The sequence below is a fragment of the Cydia pomonella genome, chromosome 2 (assembly GCF_033807575.1).
Source record: "Cydia pomonella isolate Wapato2018A chromosome 2, ilCydPomo1, whole genome shotgun sequence".
NCBI lineage: Eukaryota > Metazoa > Arthropoda > Insecta > Lepidoptera > Tortricidae > Cydia > Cydia pomonella.
The window spans coordinates 32,172,987-32,188,454 of NC_084704.1; the positions used below are offsets into that span (position 1 = coordinate 32,172,987).

Here is a 15,468-nt window from a genome sequence, read left to right on the forward strand (position 1 = left end):
TGTTGTATGTAACAGCTTATTCGAAGAATGATCAGCCGCGCGGGAGGAAAACAACGGCATTATTCTTGGAGATATAAAAATCTTGTTATCTCTGAATAGGCTGTTATATGAATTTGAACCATATGATTAGGATGGTAGAATTTACTTATGTCGGCGTTTTAGCAGTAGCAAGTACTCACTGCATAAAGTAAACAATAAAATTTGTTTAACAGATTAGGGTCCGAGCCGAAAAAATCATTTCATAAAATTCATACTATATTAGAGTCGGAGCAAACTCTGCATGGCATTTGCAGTGACAAAGTGAGGCGTAGCGAGCGAGGAGTAGTTTGTTATAAGAATAAAATAATAACGAAGACATAGGGAGACGAAATTAAATTTATTAATACGATAAATAATCATACTTAGGTAGGTAAGTTATTCTAGTCAAATTAATTTATGTTTAGGTATGGTAGGATTAGTGACAAGCTTACAAAAATGAGCTTAAAGGTTTTCATTAAATACTATTTAGCTGGCAAAATCAGCTGATAGATAGACAATGATCATTGTACAGTCAAGCTCATGATAATATGTAATGAAATATAAATTTAGGTAGTTATTCTTTTTTCTTCAAGAATACCTAAAAGATACATTCACATTCATGGACTCGCCTGTACCAAGATTTAATATCTAGGTTCAAAAATAAAATAAAAACTAATCGAGTATGACATGAGGTCATTAATAATAGAGAAGTTTTTTTTTAACTTTCCTGAACAGCTAACACAATAATTTTAGTAGGTAAGTACTTTATAATTTGTTAAATTTCGCGCCCAGGTGTGTTAGTTTCAAGACTCAATTCCTCTAACAAAAACAAATAATAATTAGATGACCGCAGTAAGTTGACACTATTAAGTAGTATTTTCATGCAAAAATGAGAAAACTTAGTACAGTACTTCAATTTGTAATGCACGAACACTAATTTAAATAATATCCCACAAAGGGATCCATTAAAGCCCTTAAACGGCTCAGGGGTCCGATATCACGGATATAAGAGCCTTATATTACTAAACTGTTTGTATACGGCGTGTCCGCAGCTTCGCCGGCAACTTAGGTCCATAAGCCTTAACCTAAATAGATTATTCTCAGTAGTTATCACCACTGGGACTCATTTTCTAATACGCTACTATTTGTTTACTAGCATCATATTGTTTTTGTGTATTTATTGAGTATTTTTTGTCGGTGTGGAGTTACGTCTTCGTGTAAAGCCTGTCCACACCTGTGTTCGTCTTGATTCAAGCGTATGCCACATATATAACCAAGTGCTATGGCATTAGTTATGTGACAATTGACTCTCTCTTCTTCCTCAAGTTGTCCCGGCATTTTGCCACGGCTCATGGGAGCCTGGGGTCTGCTTGGCAAGGAATCCCGAGAATTGCGACTCCCATCTGACCTTTCAACCCAGAGGATAAACTAGGCCTTATTGGGATGAGTCCGGTTTTCTCACGATGTCTTCCTTCACCGAAAAACGACTGGTAAATTTCAAATGATATTTCGTACATAAGTTCCGAAAAACTCGTTAGAACCCGCGAAATCTCTTACCGTTAAGCCACCAGCGCTTATGGATGACAATTGACAATGCAAGTATAACCTGAATGCGTTCGTATTTTAATAATGCACCCTTTCACACTCAACCGTACACACGCTCTTTGATAACTGATACTCATATAGTAGCGTTTCCTAAAATGGCCCCTGCCAACGGTAAATAGCCAGCAAAGAGAATTGATTGTAATAGAAAATCTAAGAAAAAAACGTTGCCCTTAGTTTCACATCTAAAACAGTTGGCGCTGTACTGTGCCATATGTTTTGTGGTTTGGTGGACAATCAGAGTTACCGAAAAATGGAGCTGTACAGCGCCGTCTCGTTTACCTGTCAGAAGCACGAAATTGCCTTAGATTGTACACATCTTGTTCAATCAATGTATATTTGATAGCTAGAGCCCCATCATCAATTCATCAGTGGCGGTAGGTGGTAATAGTAACTACTGAGAACAACCTCCTAAATAACCAATCCAACAACATATCATCTACGCGATTAACTTCATAAACCGATTAACGTTAACACCGAATATAGCAATGCATTTACTCTAACAGTTCACAAACAATGAGCTTAAGTACGTGACATTTTGAGCTATTATAATTATTATAATTTTAATTATATATACTGCGATTAATTTCTTGCGGTTTCAAAACCGCAAAAAGTGTAACGTTCGGCATGCTTTATAAGCGCACGCACTTGCAAGACTGAAACCGCAAGAAATTAATCTCAGTGCGTTCTAAGCGTAATTGTGAAGGTTTTCATCGCACTACGTCAGTGTTGGCCAAACGTTAATTAGAATTGACCATTAACCATTATAAATTGAACCGTATACTGTATACGTCCGTTACGGTTTGCGGTTCAATTTGTAATGGTTATAGGTCAATTCTAATTAATTTTCGGCCAACAATGCACTACGCGATGTTTGACTTATACTACAATAGTTATAATTTCTCAAAACGCAGTCAATTATCATAGTTTGTTACTTAATAGCTTAGGGTGAGTTGAAGATGTCATAAAACAAACCAACGTCAACATTGGAGTTAAAATCCCTTGACGTTAAATTACGCAGTTTCATTTCGTTTATACAAAGCTACTTAACAACCCCAAAGCTACTCGTACAGTGATTAACTATAGGTACATCCTAGTAACTCTAATGAATATTGGTGCAATTTTCGAGTTACCATTTCCGTAGCATATTATTCTTATAGCCTAGTTACATTTCGATTATTTTATACTATAACAATTACCGATAACACTCTCAATTCGATGAATATTAAAATTTTATTATAACTTACAATCGGGTTAATATAAATAAAAAATATTCGCTCTCATCTACCGATATATTTGAAACAATCATCTGCCAACATTTTGTGCATGATCGCATGTAACAATTTATTTAATTGGAAGCGCATAAAATCTGTATTGAACTTTTGAATAACGTTTATCTACTATATAGCTTAGCCGCCCATACACACATACGCCGATTTAATGCTAAGTTACGAGGCTCTGGTATATTTAACTATTATTTCGGAACAAAGTCAATGTTCGGTGCGTCTCAGAGTAACGGCGGCGGGCTATTTAACTTACCGTATTTATTTGAACCTTACTTTTTTTTTATTAGTACAGTATTTTGGGTTTGAATACTTATATTTGGCTCAAAAATTGATGAAACAAAAGAAACGCTTCTTTGTTCCTTTTGTGAAAGGTTTAAACTACATTGAAAGTATTGAAACGGAGCGTTCTTTGTATGCACATTGGGCTTAGCGAGATATTCACACTAGAAATGGTTATCAACAGATTAACCTACTTAAAATAAAATACAAAGGTAATACAAGATACACTGGGAATAAAAATTATGCATGCAAACTTGCCAAAAGAAAATCATTTGTAGTCCAACACACACACGTGTAGGTAAATCGACAAAAAAAAAAACATGGGAATGTTTCGCATTTAAAAATAAGTAAATTTTATAACCCGATAAATCCAAAATAGTTCTAATGCAGCTGATATGTCGCTACTACTTCCCTTGATTTGATTTGCGATGAATCACTTTCACGTTATACGTTAGAAAATCTAAGTCACTTAAGTCCAAAGGTAAACGATATAAAAGTCATTGAGTAAATGACGATATGTGTTTCTTAAGATTGTTGTAAATAAAAAAGTGTTTGAATGAATATTTGAAATACATTTTGTAAATACATACAGTGTCAAATTATTGAACACTTTTGTACTGTCTCGCAATAGGTACCTTCTGTTTTTAGCTATAGATAGTCCGAAATAGTTCTCGAGTGTAGACTTCAACAATAACTTCTTTTAGGTGCGAGTTTTATATACGTAATTTAACACGACTCGAAAAATTAAATAGTTTAATATAAATATAAGAATTATCATCAATACAACTGTAATACGCCAAATTCAAATATGTCAATTATAAAATGTCAACATTTGAGGCCAACTTTACACATATATGTAGGGTAGATAAGACAAAGTTTTAATTATAAAAAGTAAGAATATATAAATATCAATAATTTGGCAGTAATATTAAGACTTTATTGTTGTATCCGCTCCCTACAATACGTGGATAATAAAAAGTAGCTAGTACAACATAGCACATACATACATAATACATAACTAGGTACACAAACTAATTTGCCGTGATTACTTAGCTATAAACAATTACACTTTTCATATAACTAATACAAGTGAAAGATAGATTATTTAATTAAAACGAATTAAATAAAATGTTCAATTCTTCTATACGTACGGTCGACCAATTTGATTCCTAGGCCACTATAGAACTATGTCATAATGACTTCTACGACAGTGCTTATTGAGTGATGCATGTCATGTATACAGTAGTTAAAGCGACAAGGTTCTATAGTGGCCTAGGATTCAAATTAGTTGACTGTACATATAGATGTCTGATTTTGATACATAGTTAGCTAACGAAGATGGCAGTGACAGACATATAATTTAGTAATAAAGTCTGTTTTTTTATTCCGTAGACTAAAATGACAACCACAAATGTCAAACGTAGAAATAATGTGACCAGCTTAAATCAAATAGTGCTGATCTTTGATCTCGGTTTGTGAATAACTGATAAATATAAAATTAATTTTAGATTCAAAATAAACAATGAATGAAATGATATGATAGGAAGTAAACAATAAATAAAATCTACTTACTACTAATCCACTCAAACATTTAAAAATTGCATTATGAGCTTCGAGGTGACTGTTCTTCTCTGTTCTGATCTTACAATAAAATCGCTTTTAAATATTAGAAATATTGTGTATAGACCTGGATACAAACTTTCGAAATGCCTCAAAATGGTGTTACATGCCTATATAAGTAACTCCCAATAGTTTATTTTCGGTTACTACCGGTTGTAGGACATCACTAGGCGTAAAAAACTAGCAACACATGAAATGTCATTTTAGTCTACGGAAGAAAAAAATAAGACTTTAGCAAAGACGATCGACGCATTCGCTTCGAACTCCAAACATGGGCTGCCAACTCCTCGCTTGTGGCCAATGATATATAATATGCGATTCGAAGCCGAAGCGATAATTCTATCATCCTCTAACTTTCGCGAAGCTTTGTCACTTTCAGACCAGAACTTTTCGATATTGCATACAAGAATATATACTTAATATATAATCGTGCCATGGCCATTTTTAATAAACAAAAAGTAACAAACGAACCGGGATACCATATGTAATCTCATAATCCACAACTGTCTATAGTAAAGGGAATGTAAAAACTGGTTAAGAACCGTGAAGGGCATTCTTTTATGCTTCTAATTTAGCCCGACATTTCAAAGCGTACATCTTTGATTTCAACTAAAAAGAATTGAGTTTTATAGAGATAGATAGATATATAAGAGAATTAAAGCAGTATTTCCATTTAGTCTGTGGAGCTTAGTGCCTTACATATTGGCGCACACGTCACAGTTGGCACCATTACATTAGCATATATGCAAGATGTCGCTGGCGTCCCAGATATGTCAGACGACCACAGAAAACTGAACTACTCAGAGCAACAGTTCTAAACATTCATTCTGAAACTGCGCGGCTTGTCCGCTCTCTCTTGTATAGTTGCACGCAGACTGATGTTTACGAACATGTATTTAATGAGATTACAGCGTTATCGTACAATCTTGTACTTTTTCTAAAACATTATATTTTATTAAAAACATTATTTTTAGAATGCTGCCAGTTTGCTCCATCTAAATTTGGATAAAGTGTGGCTACTGAGGTCCTCGATAAGCGGCCAGCAAAGTTCTTTGCGGCTTATGTTGTGTTAGTTTAGTTTCCTGTGCCGTAAAACATGGCGATGGGCCGATGAGTGCCCTAGTTATGTTAACGCAGGCGCCGCTTAGTGGGCCGCGTTACCGGCTGAGGAGTGCCCGCTAGCAGCCTAGTCGTAGGTCTCGGACTCCTGCTGCACGAGCTTGAAGCGGCGCGGGCTCTTGACGGCCACCGAGCCGTGCCCGTCCAGCGACAGGCGCCCCTTCATCTGCAGATACCTGCGGGGGACATTATTTTAGGTCTATTTGGATGGTATTTTTCTTGTTGTTGTGCCATGTCATCATGTGACGTCGGCGACCATCTCTCGGAACTTATTTCTATCCTGTGCCATTCTGCTCAGGATGGTATTCCACCTGTGCAATTTCTTTGTCCAATGTGCACTGTGTCTCACTCTCTCATTGAGCAAAATGTGAGATGCAACACATTGAACCAAGACATTGGACAGTTGGAATATCATCCTTAGACACCTACGTGTCAAACAAGTCATGTACTGAACTAATAACGAAAGATAAACGTGTGTGGTTTTCGCGCCATTTGTAGTCGTTGTGACGTTGCAATTATTTATTGGGAAAGACGTTACCGACTGCTTAAAAAAGTAGGTATATATTTGAAACAGTAGGTACAGTCGTCATCAGATATATCGGAGCGGCCGAGGTGATCAAAAATATCTGAGCACGCACTCTAACGCCTTTTCAACGCTATGTGTGTATAGAGATCAGTTGGGTTGGAATGTCTTCATACCTTTTTATGTAGCGGCAGACAAGCTTCGTCGGCCTCTGTTGCCACTCATCCAAAACTTCCTTCGGAGCTAGTACCTGAAAACCGCAAAATTATATTCAGTGTAAAATGAACACAATTGTTATATTCCTAATTAAAGCTGTGGGCTAGTTATCCATTCGGGTTTCCCAACCGGGATCGTCCAGGTAAAATTTTGCAAATCTTACAGGCTTAATCTTCATAATCATTTCACTCAACAATATTTGAAATGAAAAGTATTATTTTCATTAGCAGTAGAAAAATACGCATTGTGAAAGTCGAAGGTGCTCCATCTCACACAACACCCTGGGTTGCAATTCTCGGAACACGCCTGATCTCCCTTCAGCGAGTCGGGCAGCGTGACGCACATCGCGGTGTATCCGCACTAGATACTCCATCTTGTCCTAGACTAGCCTAAGAGTACACTGTGAGGGACTAACCTGGTCGCCCTTCAGCCGGTCGAGCAGCGTGACGCACACGACGGCCGCCTTGATGCCGGCGTGGTGTGTGAGCGCCGCGAACGCGAGCGACTCCATCTCGATGTTCACAACACCAGCTTTGTGCAGTCGCTCTAGATACTCCATCTTATCTGCTTCGGTAAAGTCGCAGAATGCGCCGTCAAGCCGCCCTTGACCTGATAACGAAATCGAGAATAGATACTTTTGGATAACTTGGACATGGAATGAATGTGACAACGTTAAATAGTATCATGTAGCTAATTGTAAACTGAAAAAAAAAGTTAAAAAAGTTGTCCCTGACTGACAAAGTCCAAGTATTAAAGTGGTAGTAGCTCCCAATCTCTCGCATAATCAACAACCACGTGTTCTAGAGAAAAGACTGCTTTTTGGTAAATATCTCCTTTGAGACAGGGCGAATAATGAGGGTGGAAAGTAGCGAACATACAATTTTTTTTAAAAGGCGCATTTCGTACAACAGCAAACTGAAATATGTTAAATGATGAAGACTGTATACGCACCCTCGTAGAAGTCGTAGGTGCACATGGTCTTGCCGGTGACGGTGTCGTACGGGTCCTCGGGGTCGGCCAGCGCTCGCAGCTCGCGCGCCAGCCGACGGTCCAGCTTTGCCGGCCGCGACACCGTGTTGCCTAACACTGTCTGCAAAATCAGAGTTTAGTTTGAGCATGGATTTTATGTGAAAAAAATCAGCGGATATGTGTGTACTTATGCACCGTTCAGATACACTTTCGATGAAATAAACTGGGTATATTTTAAGAAAGCATAGGACTTCCTTATACTTTAAACAAGCAATTTTATTTTGGAGTGAAGGTATCTGTGGCCTTAATGGGGGTTCGCCCATAAATGTCCTATATTAATTTCGACTGTATGTTGCATATACTTTATCACCTCGTGGAGCATCCTGTTAAGGAACCCTGAATACACTGATCTAACTTATCTTGATCGAACTTCGTGGAGAGTGCGCCACCCGGATGGGGCAGCTGCATCGAATTTGCATATCACACGTCACCGTTCGCTGTTAACGTGCGCACATATATTTACGCCTTTTTTTAAACTCAAAATAATGGTTTAAGTGGTGGAGTCAATTAGCGTAGATAGTAAAAACTGTATATTATGAAGTTATTTTACATAAATTGATTAAAAAAATAGTCTCACATTCGAAAACCAAAAAGTAATATAATTGACGCCAATGTCATCTTTCTAATATCATTAGTGTTAATGTCTCTTTTAGTGTTAATCTTCGATTCTTCAACCTAGCGTTTTCCCGGCCTAGCGCCAGGGTCCACTTTCCTATTCAATCTTCTCCACTTAGCCCCGTCTTCGGCATCCTCAGGTTTGAGATTGTTCTCTTCCATGTCCGCTATCACGACGTCCAACCATCGCTTCTTAGGCTAACCACGGCCGCATGTGTTAGTATCTCGTAAAATAACTTTCCAGTTTCAGGGCGTTATCAACTGCCTCGTCAGAAATAACGAGAGTGCCTCCCTCATAGCTTACGCCGCCGCAAGTGCCAATCCGGAAGAGCACCCTATCCTGGACTTTGGCGTGGTACATCAGCTTGATTACGTGGAGAATCCTCTATCTTTCTTACTCTCTAGTCCCATCTCTATCATAGTATCATGTAAAACATCTTACCAGTTCCAAAGCGTTCTTGAGGGCGCCATCGACAGCTTCATCAGAGATGATGACGGTGCCGCCCTCATAGCCGACGCCGCCGCAAGTTCCGATCCTGAAGAACACCGGGTCCCGGACTTTGGCGTGGTACATCAGCTTGATCACCTCGTGGAGGAGGATGCCCACTGATGGGATGCCCATGCCGTGCTGGAATATTAAAGGTACTTATTAGCAATAATATATTATTCAGTTTAAGATTATTTAGAACACAATAATCCGCTTGACCAATAACCACACTCTACTAACATATGAAATACGAACTATACGTAATTATTGTAAGTTATTGGCATATTAAATGGGTTCCAGCGCATTTTTAATCGGAAGGACAGTGTAGTGTAAAGCATACCTATATTTAACGAAAAAGAATTATTGCAGTATTAAAATAGAAGGTACAATACCTATATATAAAGGAATAGTTTAACCGATAAGTTCAAAAGCGCCTTGCTCTATTCAAACCACATACCTACGAGTACCTTAATCCAATCATAAAATGATCGCATTAAAAAGTTCCATAAAGTCTACACGACGCACGAAAGTAAGAAGGGAACTTTAAGGCAAATCGATAGTATTATGAATCGTGAATGACAGCGGCACAAACAAAATGCGATCGATGGGAAAGTTAAACGCCGATTCTGTTTCGTACACGCTTATACAGAGCCACCACCCATAACAGCCGTAACAGCCATGGGAAAAGTAATTCAATTGTTTATAGCATTCTCGCGCAATAAATGCCAAATACACATTCTCAGATAGTTGGTACCGCTGTTAAGGAGCCGTTTAGGGAATGCTCTCGGTACTGAGTTTGGATGGTAAAAACCTGGAATTCCCGGTTCCAGTAATGAATTTGTATAGAAAGCCATCCCGGGAGCATTCCCTAGAGCCGTTGGTTCAGAGAGCGGAGTGTTTGAAAAATCGCACCGCTTTTTTTAGATAACAATACGGTTGCCAAAAATTTAGTTATCAATCTTGAGGATTTTTCTAGGGACTTCAGTGATTCGTATCCTGATTTTTTCACACTCGCTGGATAGAAAAAAAATCTCGAACATAGGTCTAAAACGCACTTTGTAACAATTTACATATGCACAAAAAAAAATGAAAATTGCTCCTAAAAATGTTTTAGAGGGAACTCGGCGATTCCTTTTTTTTACTTTTTAAAACTTACAACAAATTAAAATTCAAAAACATGATATCCGCGGTTCCCAGCACGCACATCTGTCTCGCTCACGCTTACACTCAGTGAGAGTGAGAAAAAACACGAACCTACGGGGCCTTACCGTGATGGGTAGTATAATACTTATACATAAACCCCCTTATTCATAAACGTGTACTAAAGTTACGATGCCGCTAATAATCGTTTGTCCCTTTCCATCATACCAATACGTCGGAAAGGGACAAACGATAATTAGCGGCATCGTAACTTTAGTACACGTTTATGAATAAGGGGGAAAGTGTTCTGTCTTAATATCCCATAATAAAAGAGAAATAATGCTCTTGGACATTTTTGATAGGTATAATTTGTTTAATCCAGACTTTGAGAAATCAAATCAATACGAAAGTTATATCTATATGAGTTTCACATATTTACCTACATATATATTTGACATTATATATAATCTGAATTTCTGAATTTAAGGTAGATATTTGAAAGCATTACCTATTGTGTAAAAAAATGTGGAACCTACTAGTAAAATCAACCAGAAACGAGCCCTCAATGTGTCCTTCTACTCGTATCGCTGCGATCACCTGATCAATAAATACCCACAATTTTGCACGCACCCTTACCAAAACTAACGTGGCTCAGGACCACTTGGTCCACAATCCTATTTCGTCACCTTTTTAACTTGTCATTATTGTCATCTGGTCCACTGTGATGATTCGTCAAAATATTGTCACTTTCCTATCTTGTCCACATAATTGGATGAATACTCCGTTATGATTTTTGTGGTTATTATTTCAGACAATTTGTATCACACCTGTTGCAGTTTACAGCAAACCTTAATAAATAAATTGCTATATGGTCCACATTGCTAACTCGTCCACATTCCTAGATGGTCCCACAGTGCTGGCATTGGTGGAGGTCAAAATGACAAGCCAACAAAACTTTTCAGCTGAAAAAAGCAATGCCTAAGTAAATGAAAAGTGGCTTAATTGTTTATGTTATTAGCCAGCATTTAATAAAAATCCAATTTTATTAAAAAAAAATTGAAATATATACTTTTTAGTTAAATTTTAAGTAGAGGCACTAACATGCTCAGTTGATTTTATGATAAGCACTGAGCAACTTACAAAAAAATGTGGGCAAGCGAACAGAAACCATATAAATAATTGTATTAATCGAGATCTTGACCAAGATTGCAAAAATCGAGATTACCTGTCAACGAGATTGAATGTCGAAAATTCGTGCGAGATCTCGCGAGATCTAGATTGCATACCTTAGATACAAATGGCAGTGCCCAACACTTATAATAAAGCGCAATAGGCACAACTCACGACGCAATTAAGAGTTCATGGCGTTCAAAGGGTAAAACAAACTAACCCGCCAGTAATTAATGTAATTACTTAATTAGGTATCCATCTAGTATGCTGGAAAGATTTGTAAGTAAACAAAACTGACTGGAACAGTCCCACATCTAGTTCAGTATTCTAATTAATTAAAATAGGTCGTCATTTGACAGAATACACGTAGCAGTATAGGAGCACCAATAAGTAGTGGTAACCGCGAGTTATATTGTATAATTTATATATGCTACTTATAGAAAATAGGTGATCTGATCTGTGGCGGCACCATTATCTATTCAGAGCTTCGGGATGTTTACGGTGTTTCACAAACCTGATTTAAATAGTGCATTCCTCATCAAATTTAAATTCTAAAATGTGTTCTGGAATTCGCCTAGTTTCTGAGTCAAAGGCCATTAAAAAAAATAAACATATTTTTATTGTTACTTAGTGCTAAACGCCATTTTGATGGCGATGTTGCTAATATCGGACCAGTACCCCTAGTGTAAATAAATTCGATTTCAAAACGTGACGTACGCAAACGCGTTTAGTCTCATTTTGTATTGGATTTAAAAAGAGCGCGCCAAGCGGGACGTTTTGGAAACTCAAAATCCTATACAAAATGAGACTTAACGCAAACGCGTTCATCACGTTATGATGTCGATCAAATTTACACTAGGGGTACTGTTCACCGGACGACAATTGGGAATAACTGACAGGCTGATATCGTCCGGCGAACTGATATCCGTGGGCCCCTTAAATATCCTCATTGATAGAATGAAGATCAGTCTGTGTTTAAAAGAGTTCACTGACGGTGCACTGATTACGGATTCGGGCAACTGTTCCACACTTTCACTACGCGGTTACTTAGCAAAGTAATATTTTCTGTTTTAAAATACGTGACTCGATCATCACCTACGGTACAATAAACATTAACGATACAAACGCCCAAGTGCCGTAATTGACTTAAGGCCAGAGCACACCGGCTGCGTGTGCGTGCACGTGCGCTTGCTTTAAAATATTTGAGCCTTATACGCACACGTCACTCAAGCGATGTGCCGTAGCTTATAAGGTTCTGTAAATACTCTAAAATTATTTCTCATAATTTACATGATACTACAAATATTAGGTCTAGATACTTACGATATGGATCAGATATTTCAGTGTGTTTCATTCCAAAAGTGACGTTTTGGTTTTTTAGAAACGTCACTTTTGACACTGACACATCCGATTCATATCGTATCTAGATCTAATATTTGACGTATCGTAAAGTTCGAATCGGATCGTTATTTATCAGAGTCAAAGGATTTCTTGGCACCTTAGCAACGCTCCATTTTCTAAGTGCCTCTTACTTATGCCTCTATAAATAGATCTTCCCCTTCTAGCTCCCGTGTGCCTTGGAACAACAATCAACTTTGCAGTACATATTGAAACGACGACGAAACGAAAATGATACGTGTTTCTGCTCTAGTTTTTAAAATATTGGATTTGTTGTATACCCTTTCCATTCTGTTTAACTTCCCAATCCATGAATAACGATATTTTTACCTAATATTACTTTCGTCGTATTCAAAATGAACAGTAGTGTTTAACTCAGGTGAAAGGAACCATTTCAGTCTCGGACTAGTGGCTATAAACTACCTCGAGAGAATGGTGCCTTTCATCCTTTGGTTAACAATCTACAATTTTGTGTATCAAAGCAAAAGGGAATATTTTGAAGATTACGTTTTATTTCGATTAAATGATTTTAGCTGCAGGAAAATCTGGCGGAAGAGATGAAGATGGAAGTTGGAGGTGCTGGAAAAACAAGGAGCTAGATGAGATGATGGTGGTGCCTAATATACTTGGCGAGATTGTAGCCACACGACTCACCAGTCGTCCCCTGGAGAGGATGGGAGTGGATCGAGCTATGGGAAGAGCGTATGTGGGACACCTAGATGGAAAACGTCCGTTCGGACTTCCCAGATCCCGGCGGAGTGACGAAGCCCTAAAAGTCCTGTCTTCCCTCGGAGTTACACTCTGAAGATATGTTCGTTCGTTGATCAACCAATAGGCCCTAAATCAACAGTAATCATATTCGTACGAATACTACGAATGGCAACCTAATTGATCTCAATTAACGCGATGCATATCGCTGTTGGCCCAATGACGGCGCGAAAACAAAAGAGAGTACCTACCTAAATATATTTTGTGAAATATGAAATACAGAAAAGTGTGGTAAAGATCACGTCTCGAGCAGCCTATAATATACCTAGATGAAAATTCGTTAACTGCAAGAGAGTCGCCTTCCTTGATTTTAGGGTAAGGCCATAGCGAAATATCATCTCGATCGAATCCGGAGATTCTGAAGTAAATCAACTGGGGAAGCGCCCCCGAATTACACACACACGGCCTCGATAACCCTACTATACATACTCTATGGAATCACTATGTATGATGATGAGATTGATGAGGTAGAACCTCATCGAGAGTAAGGCTGCCATCAGAACTACCGAGGACCGAGGACGTGTTGTGTTTATCTCTAGCATAAAAGTCTAATACTGCTCGCGTAATATACTAAATAAAATAACATTAATTATTGATTGACGACGTCATTAAATAGGATTGGTATTTTTTTTACTAGGCGAGTAAGTTTTCTATAACCTTTCACTAGAAACGGCGGTCACCGTCCGTGTAAGGTGACACGAGTTTCCGAGGTGACTTACTCTACACTCTAGATCAATACAAACGGATGACATTCCAGATAAGTCTCTACAAAGTGACCCGATTTAATTACTAGCGAGTGGACATAGTAACTGCCGTTGACATTCACGCTCACGTGCCAATCCATGTGTAATCGCTAGTCGAACTTGAATGTTTCGTCATTACATAATACTGTTTAAATATATTTAAAGCGAGATACTCGTAACGTGCTAATCGAGAAAATGATGGCTCCGAATATTTGTCGACAATAGCGTTCTTTGATCGATTAAGACTCTTTTGATATTAAGATGATAATAATCCATTATCCCGAAATATCTTTGAAGCGCTGGTGGCCTAGTGGTAAAAGTGCGAACGGCAGCTTTTGTATCTCCTCCATTATGCGGTACGCCAGGATATGATGTTGGGCTACTTACACTGATAGACAGCACGGGCCCCACTTTGAACATGGAGTAGCGGTAGGAGAACTAGCTGATGTCCTGCAGAGTGGTGCCGCACGGCAGCTTGTGTATCTCCGCCATTATGCGGTACGCCAGGATATGATGGTGGTCTACTTTCACTGATAGACAGCACGGGCACCACTTTGAACATGGAGTAGCGGTAGGAGAACTGGCTGATGTCCTGTAGAGTGGTGCCACACAGCAGCTTGTGTATCTCCGCCATTATGCGGTACGCCAGGATATGATGTTGGTCTACTTACACTGATAGACAGCACGGGCCCCACTTTTAACATGGAGTAGCGGTAGGAGAACTGGCTGATATCCAGTGGAGTGGTGCCACACAGCAGCTTGTGTATCTCCGCCATTATGCAGTACGCTAGGATATGATGTTGATGTACTTACACTGATAGACAGCACGGGCCCCACTTTGAACATGGAGTAGCGGTAGGAGAACTGGCTGATGTCCTGCAGAGTGGTGCCGCACGGCAGCTTGTGGCCGATCTCCGCCATTATGTGGTACGCGAACTGCTCCATGCGCTTCGGCGTGCCTCCCATGCAGACGAACTGAACAAACAAACAACGTCTGTGATATACTCTAGGAAATTCTGAATCGTTGTATATACTAAGGTGGTGTGAAATCCTTTTAGACATGTCAACCGTGTCAACTAGATTCGGGCCAAACTTACTTTGCACCGCCAATTCAAACTTCCGTTTTGACATCAAAACTACATCATTCACATTCGCCCGTGCGTCTCGCTCGCGCCAATATGTGCGGACAAGTACGAAAACGCTCCTATAGTTGTGCCGTTCTCGAGAAAGTTCTCCGTTTACTATGGGAAATATTCTCGCACGAGAACATACCCTATACAAAACTGAGAACGTTCTCGAGAACGGCACAACTATACGTACGCGCAATTGATAACTACTTAAATGACATCATTCAGATATCGTTCTAATGCCAAAGTGTACGTTCCAATTGGCATTCGGTTTTGTGGACGGGCCGCCATGAACGTCATATTTTCATAGGAACTTGACGATTATGAT

The 15,468-nt window shown here is 38.8% G+C and overlaps 1 protein-coding gene across 4 annotated transcripts in view; it reads right to left on the reverse strand.

Moving 5' to 3' along the window:
- Positions 1 to 357: 357 nt before the first annotated feature.
- Positions 358 to 15,468, reverse strand: part of LOC133515376 (uridine phosphorylase 1) — a 37,302-nt gene continuing 22,191 nt past the window's right edge. For 3 of the 4 annotated variants that reach the window (XM_061847904.1, XM_061847903.1, XM_061847905.1), the window contains 6 exons: positions 14,827 to 14,988; positions 8,750 to 8,935; positions 7,615 to 7,753; positions 7,079 to 7,272; positions 6,624 to 6,697; positions 358 to 6,100 (listed from right to left, as the gene is read on the reverse strand). In XM_061847904.1, the coding sequence (XP_061703888.1) occupies positions 5,992 to 6,100; positions 6,624 to 6,697; positions 7,079 to 7,272; positions 7,615 to 7,753; positions 8,750 to 8,935; positions 14,827 to 14,988 (864 nt within the window). In that variant the 3' untranslated portion in view covers positions 358 to 5,991. The remainder of the gene's footprint in view (positions 6,101 to 6,623; positions 6,698 to 7,078; positions 7,273 to 7,614; positions 7,754 to 8,749; positions 8,936 to 14,826; positions 14,989 to 15,468) is intronic. The other variant, XR_009799016.1, reaches the window with a different exon arrangement.